Source organism: Diuraphis noxia, unplaced genomic scaffold (assembly GCF_037042655.1).
Source record: "Diuraphis noxia isolate RWA-SAM2 unplaced genomic scaffold, SU_Dnox_SAM2 contig0004, whole genome shotgun sequence".
Taxonomy (NCBI): domain Eukaryota; kingdom Metazoa; phylum Arthropoda; class Insecta; order Hemiptera; family Aphididae; genus Diuraphis; species Diuraphis noxia.
In genome coordinates, this window is record NW_028301714.1 from 34,613,139 (window position 1) to 34,632,662 (window position 19,524).

At 24.8% G+C, this 19,524-nt stretch overlaps 1 protein-coding gene across 1 annotated transcript in view; it reads right to left on the bottom strand.

Moving 5' to 3' along the window:
• The window catches only part of LOC107168011 (uncharacterized), a 126,352-nt gene that overhangs the window by 104,318 nt on the left and 2,510 nt on the right, over positions 1-19,524 (bottom strand). The window contains exons 2-3 of the mRNA XM_015517265.2: positions 12,336-12,398; positions 811-1,128 (exon numbers count right to left, since the gene is read on the bottom strand). Coding sequence (XP_015372751.1) covers positions 811-1,101 — 291 coding nt within the window. The 5' untranslated portion in view covers positions 1,102-1,128; positions 12,336-12,398. The remainder of the gene's footprint in view (positions 1-810; positions 1,129-12,335; positions 12,399-19,524) is intronic.

Genomic DNA, 19,524 nt, shown 5'->3' on the forward strand with positions numbered 1-19,524 from the left:
CTAATTGGGCACCCGTAGGTTTCTGCCATGTCAGGGTAAAGGCGGCTCTCTCTCCTGACACCATGATTGCCCGAAAAGAGGTGCCACCCGTGACCTAGGTTCGGACCACCAACGTTGCGCGTCGGAGCCGACGCCTTAAAACAGTTGGCCACTCCGTCCTCAATTTGATAAATACAAATCTCAAAATCTGAGATATATTTTTACAACAAAAATAAACCTACCCCTAGTTCACACATTGTATACAATATAAAGTGAAAGATAATATCATAATAATGTGCACAAATAAAGTATTATAGTACATCTACAAATGTTATATAATATTGTTTAACATAATATGATGTTTAAAAATAAGTTTTCAGAAATTCAACGGAGTATGATTCACATTATTTGGAAATATGTATATTTTTCTAATTTTATCTACTAAGAAATTTAAATGAGTTATTGTTTTTTTTTTCAAAATAAAAATACTACAGTAAATAAAATACTAAACGGGTCATATGTAGTTATAAAATTTATGTTAATAGTTTTGCACCACTTCATTTTGTGACTAGTTAATTTAACCTGAATCTTTGCAATTTATGCATCTCTATCATTATATTTAGTATTTACACAAATATCTAGAAAAGTAGTAGGTATATTATAACATATTATATAAGTTGCTTATTTTAAAAATAAAATTATGATGTCGAATTATAAATTTATAGTAATTTCATTAACAAATATACAAATAAAAATATTATAGCTTGAATGGTATATATTTAGAAAATTTCAAAAATAATTAATTAAATTAAATTTATATTATCTACTTACTTGTTTGCCAGCAAATGATTCATTCACGCTGAAATGTTCGCGGTTGAGTATAGTGAACGTAAAATCCACATAAACGCGTACCGATTCGGAAGGACTCTTCCACACTAGGTACGCTCCTAACATCTTGTCAGTTCGCGAGAATGTGATTGACCATTTTTGATGGCCACAAGCAAATTCCTTAGACGTAACATCCCTGTCTGGATCACGAGTTACTGATTTAGTCACCACGAACGTAAACACATGGGTCTGAAAACGATCCGGCAACTTAACCAATCTGTACAAGAGAGCCATGATTGATCGATGATCGCATTACTTAGCCTGTGAACAGAAAAAGAGAAAATATTCCTTTGTGTAAATTTTCCAGTTACGTAAAAACTGTGAATAATTGTATTGTGTTACGCATGTTTGTATTCAACTAACAATTATCAAATAAAAATTATTTAATAGAATATAACCATACATTTAAAACCTATTTAAATAAAACCCGAAGTATAAAATTTTGAGTTTTTTTATTTTATTAATAGCTTTTATAAATAAATATAGCTCAACGGTTACAATACATTAAAATATTAACAAACCAATACAAAAAACGAACAGATAATAAAGTAATATTAAGTAAAAATATAAAATTAAAGTACATTAACAAAAATAGACAGATGATAAAACCAGTCTCCTGAATAAAAGAAATAATAATAACAGATCAGAGGTAGCATTTAGAATAAAATAGAAGAGATTTTGAGTTATAGTACCTAAAACTATTAAATTTTTAAATTTAAATTTAAAATATACAGGAAATCGTGTTCAATGCAGTCTCAGGACTTTTTAATGAGAAGGATAAAAAAATTAAAAAAATTGATTGGAAAGCTTATTGCAGGGTCGTAATCCCCCTACAATCAATAAAAATAAAAATAGAGTATTCACTGAATCTTAATAAAAATTATTTTTACCAAACCATCATGTGATTAAAAAATAACGCAATTGTCAATTATAAAAGTAAGTACTTATATCAATTTTTCTTGATTAAAAATCAAGATATTATCTTTTCTTGACATCAAGAACTTTTTTAAACTAAGAAAAAATACCTAAAATTAATTATTTATTCAGGAAAGATAAACTAAATCAAACAATTTAGTCCTTAGTACCTACATTTTTACATGCAAATGTTCTCTTAAGAATCGATGTAGATACTTCTATATTATGATGAAGAATACCTATTGTAAATGTAGGAACTTCAATTCTAAGGAACATAATTCATCATTTATACAATTTACATTAATATTACAAAAAAATAATTAACTTTTAATAAATTGTCCATATTTAATTAGTGCAACTCTTTCTTTAATTATTCATAGTAACTTAAAAAAAGTAAAACTTTAAAAGAAAATACACATAATAATTTTAAGGTAAGAATACAGTGCCTACAAAAATAATAGTTAAATATTACATAATTTTATAAACATATAGCATTTACAGTTATTTTACGCAATTTGCTGTTTTATTAGTTTTTTCTGTCATAATATTATGTTTTATTATTTCTTAACTGTTAAAGGTTAAAAGATAACGAATTAAAAATTATTTATCAACTATCATAACATATACTATATGTATATATTTGTCTTTTATGATAAGTGCACGGAATGTTGAAAATACAGTTTAAAGACAAATTCGCTATTTTAAAATTAAAAACCTCATAAATAGAATAATAATTTTATATGATCGATATTTTGATGTTTTCTATTCAATATAAATAATTACGTAACAATAAACATTTTAAATCATTCACAAATTATTGAAACGTCTTTAGAGATCTAGATTGTACAATTTTTCTGAATACATTTTACCGAAACTTTATGTTGTTAAGAATTAAACTATTCCATGTCGAACACTGATACGCTGAAAATGTATATTAATAAAATATTAACGACCCGACAAGATTTAAAATTTTATAGTGTTTAGACCATCCCTTTAATCTTGTAAAGTTCTTGAACTTTTAACAAGTTTTTATGATGATATTTTTTTTAAACTACTAGTATATATTTTTTAAGTTCATTTTATTCTTACAAATATTTCATGTTTAATTTATAAAATTGTAATTAGTTGATTAGAAAAAAAACCATTAACATTTATTGTATGATAAAACAATTATAAAAATGCGCATTGTTTAGTAATAAAAAAAAAATATTGTATCAGGAAAATATAAAACATTTTTCATTAATCACACAGTTTTTTATTTTTTAGCGAAACATTTGTTTTTATTGTAACATTGGAAACAATTCGAAACACAATGTTTTTTAGCCTTGATATTTAAAATAATTATTTTTCTTGACAATTATTAATCCAAAAATACGATGGATATGAAACCATGTAATCAATTATGAATAAAGAGTAAAATTAAAGAGTACAAGGAATAGTGGTTAGCCCTACATAGTTGAACTTACAAATGAATCTTGTGGGTTTATAACCCACGCCGACATACTTAATTATTTATTATATATTGTATACAATTATTATTATTTAAGAATGGTTATTAATTGTTTTCTATCAGTTATACAACCGTGACACATATATTTAATATGATAAAAATACGTCGTAGCCGGTAAAGTCGATAAATCACAAACTCAAGGCTTAATAATATAATTTAATAAATGATAATAATAATAATATTAATAATAATAACAAAATTATGATGTGTAATATATAATATATATATATACATATATACATATTATACACTAGCTGTGCACTTCGTTACTCACGTGACTATAGGTAACACGCAAACGAAACTGTAAAGCACACGGCACACGCTCTAATGATGTATTAACGCTGTTTATAGGTAATACGCGCGATAACTTCTTGATTTACACATATTTTATAAGTTATAACATTATTATGGCGAGAAATAGTATGCCTAACATAAAATGAAGAACATGTATGACCTAGATGTCCATAAAGTAAAATTAATCCGTAACAGTGACTCGTTGTCATTGCTCTCAGCTGTACATGCATCTTTAAAATCAAGCATTCGAAAAGAAATTCTCTTTCTCGCTACATCGATTATCCAACTACCTACTTTATTTTTCATCCAAAGGACACTATATATTAGATTACATATTTGGTGGACCCTCAAATTCATGTAGTTCCGGCTGAATCATTTTATGTTCTTGTTAAATGACAGTCGAGCGTATCATGTTCAGATGATGCAGATGCTGGAAGTGATTGGTCCATTTTTACTGCGAAATCACATCGTCACGCTGACTGATCTCTACTATAAACCAGCTAGTGCAGTCACTAGTAAGAAATGTTTAGAAAACTACTGTTTAAAGTTGTGTACATAATATTTAAATACATAACTATCATAAAAACATCACCTAAAATATGCGTTAATTAATTGCGTAATAGTCTCAAAATGTCTAACATTCGCTTTTTTAGAACGATAAGTCGATAACATAATAGCATGTTTTTCCCTGTCTACATATTTGTGTATGTATTTTTTGTTTGGGTGCTTTTGATTGGGTTTTTGTTAAAGAAAAAGATGTCACGCCATTTAATATTCTTTTTCCTATGGTATTACAACAGTAAGACTAACATGGTAATATTGTAATACATAATACAAACAGAAATGCAGATGGTATGATTCTAATGATAATATTTGCACAAATAGTTATGCGATAGTGCACCGACTTACTTGTGGATTGGCATTATCCTCATCATTAGCTTCTTTGTATTTTGCAATGATAAAATAAACAGTTATTTTATGAAAATAAATTATACTTAAAAACTGTATTTCATTTTTAAACCACTGCCTGTGTCTCTTATCTTATATTCTGTTACTCTATCTATCGATTTACTGATTCGTTTTTTTCATCCACTTAGTGACTAAGACAAATTCTAGAATATTAATTACATTAATTTTTAAAACAACCTGTAAAATCTTAAAATTAAGTAGACTACTTTGTAATATATTATAAAATCACAAACCTTATTCCAACAAATTAAAATTTTAAAGTTTAAACGGGCAACTCAACGATGGATATAAATTCACAAGCATTTTTATCTATATATAATTACTAGGGAACGGATTTAAATGCTCTAAAAAACAAGAAACAAGCCTTTAAAAAATACGAGTTAGTGCCTTAAAAAATGCCCTAAAAACTTTAAAAATGGGTTTATATTAAATAAAAACAAAATGTTGTATTTAAAACTTATAAAAAAACTCATTATTATGAAAAATCTAATAAAAAATATTTAAATACAATACAACCTTAATTAATTAACTTTAGATAAATAGTTTATCGTATCTTATCTCTTATCTTTACCTTAATGGCTTAATGTGGGTAATAATCTGTTGTAATTTGTATGCATATATTTTGTGTCTACACGTGTCAACAATAATTTCGTAATTTCGTAACATAATACATATTTAGGTATTTTAATTTTTTTTTAGAATGAATGTGGAAAAAATGACTTAAAAACCTCAAAATGCACTAAAAATTTCAAAAAATGCTCTAAAAATGCATTAAAGTCTTAAAATTGCAAAAAAAAGCAAAATAAAAGTTACATTTTTTAATTCTTTGATGTATGAAATGAACTTTTTGCTTGGAAACCAATGTTTTCGGACATTCAGAAAAAAATGCAATTTGCATTCAAATCCGTTCCCTAATAATTACGACAAATCGCAAATAAACCGCAGAAAATTCTTTCTCTTCTATTCATAAGTTCAAACAATAAAATATTAAGTTATAATATAACCTACAATCATCGTCAAAGATGAACATATTATAGGCTTAATTTTACTAAAATTTAAATGTAGCAAGACAATAAATTATAAAAAGTTTTCTCAAAACTTCTCAAAAATGTATAAAAATTCAAATTAACTCCTCCGATGACACTATTCAAATAAATACTCTAAATAATCAACTCGATTTTCGATTGCATTCATACCAATTGTAAAATGAAAGCAATATTTTGTGCTCTGATAACAAAGCTTTACATCATTCGACTTATAAATACAGCAATCGAACATTTTTACTTCACATTACTTTAGCCCACAATATGCTACAAAGACAAACCAAAAACGTATGTAGCTTGTATTATCTATATTATATAATATTATAATCCTAAACAATTTTACAAAATAATTTAAATTAATGATCAGTGATCACGCATTTGGCTTCCATTTTAACCAGTTACCTATCAAGCGTCTATTAGAAAAAATGACTTATAATATACCTACTTTTATTTTACATGTTTCTCTAATAAGAAATATTATTGATTAATTTAACACATAATTCCAATGAATTAAATGCCTTATGAACTAAAAAAAGTGCATGCGTGTTCGCTGATGTGTTGTGTATATTAATATTATTTATGCCATATAACAAAACGACCATCAAAGCACCAACATACAAGTCTGTGTTATTCCTTATTCATTCGGTATTAAAATATATGTCTAGTGCAAGAGATCCTTAAAAAACTTAAGATATGCATTTATTTATACCCTAAAAATCACTAAATATACATTTAAAATATACGAAATATCTTAAATTTGTATGCTTTTAAATATATCTTAAAATCCGAAATGTTTTACCGAGTACGCACTATGCTACATATATCAAGAAAATATTAGATTTTTTTTGGTAATGATATAATATAATTTATGTTGTATGCTAATAACCTTGGTAGTTAAAACTGTACTATAAATTAAAAAAATATGTTGTAAAAAATATACGTAAATATACATTCTTTAAAAAATTAAATTAATAAATCTACGTAAACCTAAATTTATATTTTATGACTTGGTATTTTTAAGCAAATCTAAAAATAAAACGGGAATTCCATTAAATAATTTGTATTATAATTATAATTGTTATTAAAAAATTTTAAATCAAAAAAAATATTTGTATTAATGTACAAAATGATGTGATTAAAATTGATAAAAGCATATTGGACATTCATATAATTTCATTTATTAATGGTCCTATTGATGAAGAAAACACAGCACACACTAATGTATTTAAATAATATTTTTGATAGTGTACCTACATTTTTTTTTAACAATTTAATAAAAAATTTAATTTTAACCTAGTAGGTACCTATATGTAAAATATGATCTCAAAATGAGAATAATATAACAAAATACGGACTAACGTGTGAAAAAAAGTAAAACTAGAATAATTTAAAAATTCTACAAACTTCTGTTATTATGAAACTGATTTGTATATAACTGCTATAAGCTATGTTTTGAATAACGTTAGAAATATAAAAAGTAGCACAATAAAGTATGTAATTTTCATTAATTTATAAGTCATGCATGATATTGGACATAATATAATACAAAATATCAATATTATATTATATTAAATAATTATTATAAAACATTAATTTTATTTTTAGTGATTAGATATTTTTAAATTGGTAATTTTTTGGAAAGTGTGAGATAGAAATTGTGCAACATGCAACTATTTTAAAATGATGTATAAGAAGGACATATGGTAAGTAATAATTTACATTCAAGATATATTTTATTTTTTACATACCTAATATTGTTATTTGGTATCTTTGTATTTTGAAAAAATTACTGATACAATTTTACAATTTGAATACAAACAAATTTGTATTTTTTAGATTCCTATATAATAAACAGCATAGGTAAGAAGGTATTAAAAATACTAAAATAATTTACGGAATGTGGGTTATTTAATAATTGAAAATACATATTTTATAACCATAAAAATAGTTTTAAATGACTTTTGATGGACGGACGATTGCTCTGGAAACTTCAGTTTCAGTCGGCGTCAACGGTAAATAATTTCTATTCACCTTACAAACCTTAAAAATTCTAAAAAATATCTACCTACAAGAAAATAAAATTGAAAACCACCATTATAAAATAAAAACAATAATTATTATCTATTAATTAAGGATGGTCGGCTGTATGCTGATGACTATAAGTTATATTTTTATTGGCAAATATTTATAGATACGTTTTAAAGTTGTTTTTTTCATATAAAACTAGGTATTTGAATTTTGATGTAATTGTTTCAAAAAATTGAATATATATATTAAAGTATGTAGGCGGATATGTATACAATACATAAATCAATAAATCAATTTTAAACTAATTTACGTCCAATCGTTTTTTTCTGTTTATATTCATATGTATATTGTACATATTATTATAATTATAGGTATAGCCTTATATAGATTTCAGTACAATCTTTAATATTATTCATTTTATTAAGACAATTTACTATTTGTTCGCACTACAATATACGTAAACTCAAGCCAAAATAAACCACTAAAAGATGAAACACTCAAATTTTGTTTTTAATTTAACGTTTTTTTATGGGCAAATAGACACATGACATGTGACATTCAACAGGCACATAATGCCCTTCGGTCTAGTTGGTCCATAAGTCTGAAGTACACCTGCACCAATTTTTACCCAACCTATATCAGAGCGCAATATCCAATTCACCGATAATAAGTACATGCGCATATATGTCATGGTTCCACCGTTGTGGTAGTTCCAAGAAATGCGTTAAAATAATAATAATAATAATATGGTCCCAAGTTGCTGTAATATATTACTTTAGACACCGTAGTTAAATCACACGAGAAAATATAACGATGGCTAGCTATTTAATTATTAATTGTGGCTTGATGAGGTGCGGCCGTACGCTCAATCTGCGGAAACGCACTACAGAGTGTATGTACCGGCCGCAGTTGCTAGCTCCCGGATGGGTGACCACCCGGGATTTTTAGCAACATATCCTTGCCACACATACACAAACACGTGTTACAACCCTACCCACTTAAAAAACCTACAAACTCAATATACAAAAATAACCCCTAAAGTACCACCCCACACCTAATGGCCTTAGTCACCGGGCTTTAGATAAATAAAAAAAAAATCATTAATTAGGGTGTCCAAAATATTAATAGAATAATATTATTTTATCAATGACAGGGATGGAAAAATTACTATAATACTAAATCAGTAAAATATAGTCCTAATTATTAGTTTTTTTTTTTTTTATTGGAATATGAAAGCCGAAAGGACATTCTATTATCACAATATTAATCTTCCATATTTTAAAATTAAATTATATATCTAGCAGTTTTTATTCTTTTATTAAAGTCTACAATATTAATTTTATTGATTAATATTTTCAATAAAGTTTTAATCTAAGTAATATTTCATCATATACAATTATTTTGATCTTAAACGGATCGCCATTAATATTATGGTTGGTATTTCTTTAGAAATCCAATTAAAATAGTTATCTCTATTGATAATCAACTATTGTCTGCACGTCTTTGTTAGAATAAAGAAGCACATATTTTAAAAAGGTCTTTAATTTGTTTTTTTTTACAAAGTTTCACTGTAGTACTGTAATTAAACTAAAATTAAAACTAATTAGTAAAACCATGCTTACATTGTATTAAACAAAAAATACTATTATAAATAAATTAGTTAAAAAATACCTAATCACTTTATTCAATGCTCTAAATACTTTTAAAATTATTACTTCTACTTCTAATAATCACATTTGACTCTATTAACTCATACAATACACAAAATACACTCAATAAACTAAATTAAATCTTTGGTCTAAAAATATTTACCATCATTAATCTATTATTTATGCCAATACAATTGATAGAATAATAATATTTATAGAATCTAACAATCAAACATTACTCATTAAGCAGTGATTGATAATTAAATGATTCAAAATGAAAACAAAATAGGTATAACTAGGTTTTGGGCACATTTTTATGTTTAAATTATAACAATTATTTTATGCAACAAACATTAGCATAAACACTCGTAAATTTAAGTAACGCAAAACAAGTAATTTAAAACGAGTCACCCTCGTGAAACGATTTATAACGGAAAAAAAATATATCTTTGTATGATATGTAATATACATCTTGCTAATATTGATCCTAATTTTTAATTTTTAATCTTAAAAATGATGCTATTATAATACAATTTTAAATTCAGTTATTTCAATAGTTGTTATCTCTTACTTCATTTCTATTTTTGATTTTTGTCGGCTATTAAATCCAAACTAAATATTTAGTTTAAACCTATTATAGTAGTTATATTACCATGTATTACTGTTAAACACAAACCATTCGAAATCTCGGTTGAATATGGCATAAATAATTTAAGTGTTATTATGAATAGTTAAAAAAATAATAATTACATTAAAAAAATGTATATATTTATTAAATTTATTAAATTTCAAGATAATATAACACAAAAGCGTTAAAGAAAATTTTATGATTTAACATCAATCTTGGTTAGTAATTATTTAAATTGCTATTCATACTCAAGTATAAAAAATAAACTTCAGATGTGTATAAGGTTAGTATGAAGGTTAGTAATGTATTATAATCAAATTATTTTTGTATGTTCAGTTATCTCCACTTAATATAAAAAAGCACACTATTCAAATTGAAAGTTTATGAAACGACTGAATACCAACAATGTTGCATTTGTATTAAAATGTAGGTAATGATGATGAAAGTCGAGAAACTGTTGCGCACCGTATACAGGTGAAATCTGCTATGCAGTGGTTGCTAAAAGTCACAAGCAAGCATGCATATCGATTGCTTGAACACGGAAGATAATAAAACTTGTAGGTGGCGTACGACGGTCAATCGATTATGTGCATTGGCAGTTGAGTGGAGGCCAAAAGGACATAGGGTAATCTATCTGACTATATTTATATTTAAATATTATGTAAATGCCTAATTTAAAAAAAAAGCTTACAATACTGTGAATACAATATAGTTTTACCTAAGCGATACGTACTAGGAATAAGCACTACGGTATTAAAATATATTTTTTTTAAATTTAAATGTTTAATGCTAATACAGTAGTTAAAGCAGATTTCAATAAGTTCTGAACAATGAAAATACTATTGTATCTAAAGCATACGATCATTTTTAACATTCAAAATATTCGAAAACCCTTCACAAAAAAAAAAAAACTTTTATAACGTGATTGTACGTTAATATTACTGTATAGTATATATTATGTATTGCATATTATTATGTATAATAATAAATGTATTATTTTATTTTTATGGCTATATTAACTTTAAACACCTATTCAATTTTTAAATTAAAGTATATGATTTCAAAATAAAAAAAACTAATAACCTTTGTTGTTGATGTTTTTTAGCTTAACAAGAAAAAATAATCATAAATAATGCCTAATCCATTTTATTTTAAATTAATTTTCATAGAATTTACTAAAAATATAAAAACTAAAGGTATTTATTTATATCACTGACTCATTATCCTACAAGATAAAAGGTCACATAAATATTGAATCTAATTTATAAAGCAACTATAAAATATATCTTTGGATCATATACGCGTAACATAACAATTTAAGATTGTTTTAGATTTAAATAATATATGTTTTAAGATTAATATTAAACAAATGGATCCATATAAGCTTTGAATTAAATTATTAAAATTTAAAATTTAAAAAAATTAGTTTAAAATTATAATCTACAATACATTATATAGTAAAATATTGAATTCAAATTTCAAATTTTTTTTTTTGGACTTAGTCTAAACTCTGAATATCTTTTACACGTCATGATATTTTTATTTTTATTATTATTTCTTACATATTATTAGAAAAATAAAATATTTGTATGGTTCTAAATAAAATTAAAAATATAAACTTTTATCAATATAGAATATTATGTTATTAATAATGTACATATGAATTCTGACATTGTAATGAATAGTTTTCTACGGTATGACAAATGTAGTTCATTAATCTTTTGTCTCTAATGATGTCTCTATGTAAAGCATGAGCTTAGATTAAAATTCTCTTATCACAAATGTGAACATTTAAAAATTACAATAGGTAATTCATTAAATAAAGCATTTTAAAATCAGTAATATTACAGGTTTAAACTATGTAAAATATAGTATAAGATATCATTATGAAAAAAAAATCCAAAATCTGCAAAATAATCAACACAGTCTTGTAATAAATTTGGAATATGTAAGATGCGTATGATTGTATATAACTGTTACTTTTTGGCGTTATAATGTATTTTGATGGATTCATTATAAACTTAATACAGTTTTAATTGTATCCTATATTATAATATTATAATTTAATGCAGAATACGCGTTTAAAAATCAATATTTTATAAAAATTGTATAAAAAAACCTTTTAGTTAAAAATTTAATAAACATCAAAACATTCAAAAGTAGCATCTACTTTATATTAGGAAATAAAAAACTTATCATTTAAAAATCAAAAGTTTTTAGTTATTTCACCACAATAGTCTGTGAAAAAATAGCATTATATAAAATGCGAAAATTTAAATCACGAAATACTTTTTTTAAATGCAATAAAAAAAAATGTATATTTTCTGAAAACTACTAGTATATTAATCCTTCGTATTTATAGTAATTAAAAATTATGTACCCTACATTACACTTTGTAATTCATATATTTTTCCATTTATTTTATCACTTACCATTCACATTGGTGTTTTTCAAATAACTCGAATTGATTATAAGTTAACAAGTGTTGTTATCACCTAAAACAAATAACAATAACATTTTTGTAGTAAATAATATATATCATAATGGATCTGGATATTATTCTTATGATAAAATATTTAAAGATTTCTAAGTGAGTAATAACCAATGAAATTTTTATAAAATTATAAAATATTATATATGTATATAAAATAAAAATTCTATATTCTATATCCTCAGATTGGTCCTACATGAAATTATATATTGTACGTTTATACCCTAATTGTTTAATGAGCTAAATACCTGTACAAATCGTTTTATATTTATTTTATAAAAAACTTTTATTATATTCTATCCTATTAGACTCGGTCAGTTAATCTCTTTAGTGGGATTTATTAATTTACCTTCTTTATACTATGTTTAACATTGTACAATTTGTTTTATTATTATTATCTCCCTAACCACCAAACAATTAAATTTTAACATGTACAATTTCGAATTTTTATTTTATCGTTAACATAAAAATTATTTGAATAAAAAAAAATTAATCTTAAGATTAAGAGTTAAATGTTGACTATCTTCCAATATTCGTTCCCATTTCTATCCTTTCCAACTTATACAAGATTTTTAAACTTATTGCTCTTGCTAATATCAACAGAAATCTTAATAATTTAATAGTTATTTAACAACACAGATTTTGACCAGGAAAATTTACTGTTGTATAATTATTGTACACACATCATATAATTTAGAGAGTTTAAATTATTAAATTACGAATATTAGATGGACAGTGGGCATGATTTTCAACGACTTTTAGAAAGAATTTGATGTATTTGATCATTGCCTCTAATAAGGTAACTCGAAGATCGTTGCATTTGAAAATACCTCCTGTCTGGTATAAAACCCCTTCTCTGCCTCCAACACTGAATTTATTAAGTTTAATGAATTGGCTTCTTGCCCTTATGTGGTTATTTCCAGCATTAACCAATTAAGCAATCTAAGCCTTGTTCTCTTCAAAGATTTTGCTTTTTCGATTGAATTAGGTAATCAGGGCAAAAATTATATTATTCACCAATGACATCAAGATTTTCATGAGAGTTGTTTTACCCGCTGAATGTTAAGCGCCTAACCTTAACGTCAAAAAATGCGGCGTCATATCTTTCACCAGAATTGTATGCTCATTTCAGTTTAATTACTTCTTAAACGATATTCTACTTCAATAAACGACCTACGTCATTCCTGGAATTGTCGTCACTTCTTCTCTAAATTTCGATCAACACAACATTTTATAAAGCTTTTAAAGTATTGGGTTTCAACAAGTCAAATATCCTAACTTTTACCCCTGATACCGGCTCTTTAACCCTCATTCAGCCTTGGTTTAATCTATTTTCGAATACAGTGGAGTATTTTTGCAACCGTAGATTCTGTTGAAGGACTAATAATTGCAATTACATCGTGTCTAATAAACAAATATTCACGCTATGTTCCGTTCATTCTTAAAATCCTTCTCATGGCTGTTTCTATATATATATCCTTACAACTTAAGAAATCTTCAGCTACTTGCAGTATTTACTCATACAACTGAAGATGGACACAATAATCATCCCATTCATAGGATGTTAAACAAGTTTTCCAGATAATTTACCTAATACTTATATTAAGCTATAATTTTATCTGTGGTTTTTGTAATTCTATTACACACCTTATCAAAATTTCCATCCAGTGTTAAATCCATAAATAAATAAATAAATAAATCATAAATCATATTAAAAATGCTTATTACCAGAGTATTGCAACAAACTATGTACCTAGTATTTACCTCAAGACTTTTTGGTTTTTATATTCAATAAAAAAAAATCAAGTTAGTAATAAATTATATCAAGTTTTTGAATTAAAAATAGGATTAAAGTTATTCAAAAATATGTTAAAAATGTAAGTTCTAAAATTATAATGAACTAAATGTATGTTAGTTAAAAAAATATATAAAATAATACATCGTAACACATAAATTTAAGAAATATGGTTATAACTGTCAATATATTATGATTATTATAAATTTATAAATATTTTTAAATAAAATTATAGACATATTGTTACTTTTCAGTTTCCAGTTTCCGTTGTATTATTATTTATTATAGTCTATTACACATATTAAGAGAAAATAATGGATATTAGCATCCCAATTTTAAAATTAACACCCTCAAATAATTTTCGTGCTTTATTGTATCAGAACTCTTTTTTATATAAAAAAAAAAAATTAAAATTACAAAATGCATAGCTTAAACACCCTTAGAAATGTATCTCAGTATAATAAATAATTTATATGTGACTTATAAATTATTATAAAAAAAATACTGCTGCCAAAATGGTTATTCCACTCACTTTATAAATATATACATAAAGCTATCATGTTACGAATCTTGAAAATATTAAATTTGTGTTGTAAATTGTAATAATATGGGTTTTTTAATTTATATATAACAGAGGTCAAACTAACTAACTTAAAAACTTATCCTGCATATATTTTAAAAGGAAAGTACGAAATCATATATTTACATAAATACTTAATGCTACATAAATAAGTTTATTGAGTATTAATATCATTATTATTAATAACCATCATAATCTGTATAATTGAATATTTTATTTATTTATTTTTCATATATATTGAGCATAAATATTTTGGAAACTGATAATAATATGTCATGATTACAAACATATTTTACGATGAAAATGTATTTATGTAATCACAATAGTACAAGATTATATAGTATATGATACTAGCTTCGACGTCTGCAATTTTCAAAAATAACTATTATCCTCTTTTCTAATCTAAAAATACAATGAATACTTATATTATGTGTTTGAAATATATTGTATAGCTTTTAATAATTATGAAACGATAAATTAGTAATCTTCAATAACCACATTTTCTTGTCATAGAAATTAAAACTATAAGCAACTCCTACACTATTCCAATGTCACTATTCAGTATTCAGAAAATTGTTTTAACTATAAAGGTAGTATTATTCTAATTATATTGATTAATCAATTATAAGTTAACAATGCATGTACATATATCACAAACAAATCAATATATATCAATATATATATATATATATATATATTGATTTCCAATTTGTGTAAAATAATGTCCATTTATTAGTTACTTTGTATAATCTAGATGATAATGTACTTTATTTTAATATTCAACACAGTATAATATCTAATTTTAGTATAATTATATAAAATAATATTAAAACAAAAAAATCCTTGTCGCTAAAAAACAATTATATTATGACGCATCTAACCACAAAGTTTCGAATTTCACTCAACATTTTAAACATAGTATTTCATTGTATTTATTTCAATGAATAAGAAGTATGCCTAAGGGAATACCCGGGAAGATAACCACTTACGAAACAATGCTGAAAATCTTTGTATTGAAACAAAATCTAGATTTCATTCGAAGTAATAAAAATAGAAAAAAAAACTTTTCATTCGAACAAAATAGAAAAATAATCAAGTATATTATTAACACATGACTTCTCTTTCTATATATGATGTAAGTATAAGTCGCAGCTCGTAGGTATTATACATTGTAATTATCAATTAATAGTAAAGCAATTCTTCTAATAAATATATTAATAAATGCAGATAATCATTTTTTAAATAATTTGTGTTACCAATAATGAATCAGTAGCGGATCTGAAGATCATTTGAATAGGGGTCGCATTGGTATCATAGATTGATAGGTAATAACAAAGACGTAACTGAATACACATTTCCGATTTTCGTGTTAAAAAAAAATATATTTTTTGTATAATTTATTTATAAGTTTAATGTTAAAACTATGACTTATGAATTTCATATTAATTTTATCATACGGCGCTATAATTTAAGTGAAAAAATTCCCTAGGGAGGGGTAATCGCCACGTCGCCCCCCTCAAATCCGCCACTGTAATGAATAGGCAATACCTAAAAGTATAATGATATAAATTAGTCAAATTTTCGTATTAAGTATTTAATTTTTTATCTAAAAATAAAATTAATAATGCAATTGATTGGTTTTTCAAAACAGGATTAATTGAATCGATTATTTAAAAAACAATTATCATGAGTGTAGGTAATAGATATATAATAAAATTAAAACAAATTTAATAAATAAATGTTAGGCTTATATAAATTTATACATTGTGCCTAAAGGCTAGAAAATCTATTATTTAAATATCCAATTTAATATTCCAAATAGTTTATTAATTTTAATAGAATTAAATGTATTTCAAATATTATACTGTATTTAACAGTTGTTGTATTCAAACAAAATATTTGATGATAAGCATTATAATCATTAACTATACATTTTTTCTTAAATTAGGTTCTCTATCTTTTTTCTATTGAAATAAGTTTATATTCTACTCAATTTTATAATATTTAATATAAAAATATATTTATGCGATAAAAAGCGCAGTAAATATTTTCAGTGATAACACACTAAATCCACTTAATTCTAACAAACCAAATAACAGAATAATTTACTTCAATTCACGTTATAATGAATTTCAGATTAAAATAAAAGTTTTTCCATGAATTATAAACAGAACCAAAGTCTTTTTTTATTACAATAAATCGATATTCTAAATTGTTTATTCATTGAACTTGAAATATTAGTGATCACAATCTTTAAATTATTTTAAGAGTTTTAAACGAAATATAATTTTATTAAATGTAGTGATATATTTGAATATTTCCAATACAGTTGAATAAATTTAATAATTGTAAACAGAGAAAAGTTTAAAATATAACACAATTAAATAGTTTATTTATTTTATTTAGCTGTAATAATACGAATTTTTTATACATTTTAAATATGTTATCGTAAATAATGAGTATATTATTTTCATAATTCTAAAATCTATCGATAATTATAAGCGAAGTGTTTCATATGTTTCAGATATACCAGATACCTATTTATTATAATTAATAATCGGATTTATATGGATTTTAAATTTTAAAATTGTATGAAAATATGCACTAAAAAATATCGAAATATGCAAAAAAAAATGCAAAACATGCAAAATAGTTAACCTATAAATAGTAACCTATTTTTAGCGTCCGAATATTCTTTGAGACATAAAATATTTGATATTATATAAACGTAGATACCTATAATTTGTTTTTTTTTTGCGCAACACCTGAAAAAAATGATTTACAAAATAAAATAAAATAAATCGAATTACATTATTGAATGATAAAACTAATAATTAACTTAACAAATTAATACATTTAAAGAGATCACACAGTTTACACTATCTGAACCCAAAGCCCAAATCAGTCATAATATCCAAAAAATACATAGTTATAGTCAATAGAATACCTATAGGTGACAGACACTCTAATCACACAATGATATCTCGTAGCCGAAGAAGATACTCTCCTATGACAACATGCATTACACTCATCACAGTTAACACGTACCTTCTTCATTAGGCTGCATGTAACTTGCGTCCCAAAAAAAGATGTATTTTACAGGTAGTAAATTTGATCGGTAACTTGCGTCCCATTTTGGGCGCTTGTAAATTGCGCCCACATTAAGTATAGGTAGTAAAAATACTATAGTAAATTGCGCCCGGGATTTTTCGGGGTCTAAAACGGGGGTATAGTAAATTGCGCCCATAGTATCTACTATCTTGAATTCATCGTTACCTATTATGTGTATTTTAAAAATACTGTTGTTCATTTATTGGTGGATAAGCCGAACGTTAGGTTAGGTTAGGGCTAAATATATCAAGATGATGGGCGAATGTAAGTTCCTACACGAGACCTAGCAGGTAAACAAGATACATATGTTAGTTCCTACACGATAAAATAAGGTACATATGTAAGTTCCTACACAGTAATAACCAGGTACATGTGTAAGTTCCTACACAGTAAAAAGCAGGTACATGTGTAAGTTCCTACACAGTAAAAAATAGGTACATGTGTAAGTTCCTACACTAAGTATATTATAAGTTATCAATATGATATTAGTTATAATGATATATCATATTATAATACTGTCATACATTTTAACCCTTTATTCTATATAATATATAATTCTTTATAATATTTAATAATTTACTTTATAAATATTATCAATTTAATAATTTTAAAAATAATAATTGTAATAATATAATAATAATTCGTCATTTATTCAAAAATATAAATTATCCATTCTATATAATATTTAATAATTTTAAAAATAATGATATAACTGTTATTAGATTGATAACTTATAATATTCCTAGTGTAGGAACTTACACGTGTACCTTTTTTTACCGTGTAGGAACTTACACATGTACCTGTTTTTCGTCGTGTAGAAACTAACATAGGTACCTGTCTTCCGCCGTGTAGGAACTAACATACGTACCTTTATTTTTTCGTGTAGGAACTTACGCATCACATAATATGTAGGAATTAACGTATGTAATTGTCTACCTGTTACTCTCATGTAGGAATTTACGATTCCCCAAGATGATGTCTCATTACTATATGCAGATAACTTATAACTGTATTTTTTATTATTAACATTTTTAACCTAACAAAAAATATTTAAATAACTATAATTAATACCATAATATTTAAAAACAAAAATTAATTTTTCTATTTTTATTAATTCCTATTTTTTTAATTTTAATTTTTTTTTATTTATTCATTTCAAGTAAGCCAAAAAAAAAACATTTTTGGAGGACAGTGATAGTCGCCTCCTCGTGGTGTCCTCTGGGTAATGCTAAATGACTATCATAAAAATAATACTTTACACAAAAATGTATACCTGAAAAATACCGGGCGCAATTTACAACTATTTTCTTTCGTTGGGCGCAATTTACGTTTGCTCCCGTTTTGGGGACGCAAGTCGGTTATATAATTATTATCGATATTTAATACTAAAATCACTTAAGTCGATAGTATTATTGTGTCACTTAAGTCGATAGTATTATTGTGTCACTAAAATCGATAGTTCATAAAACAATATAATAAATCTCACTACTTGAATTGAATATATGAATTATGCCAAAATGTAAAAAATAAGAATTGCAAAATTAAAATGTGTTTTTTATTAACTTATTGATATCGATTATATCGATATTTTCTGGACGTAATTAGGTTATAAAAAAGGTATTACGGGACGCAAATAGGCTATGA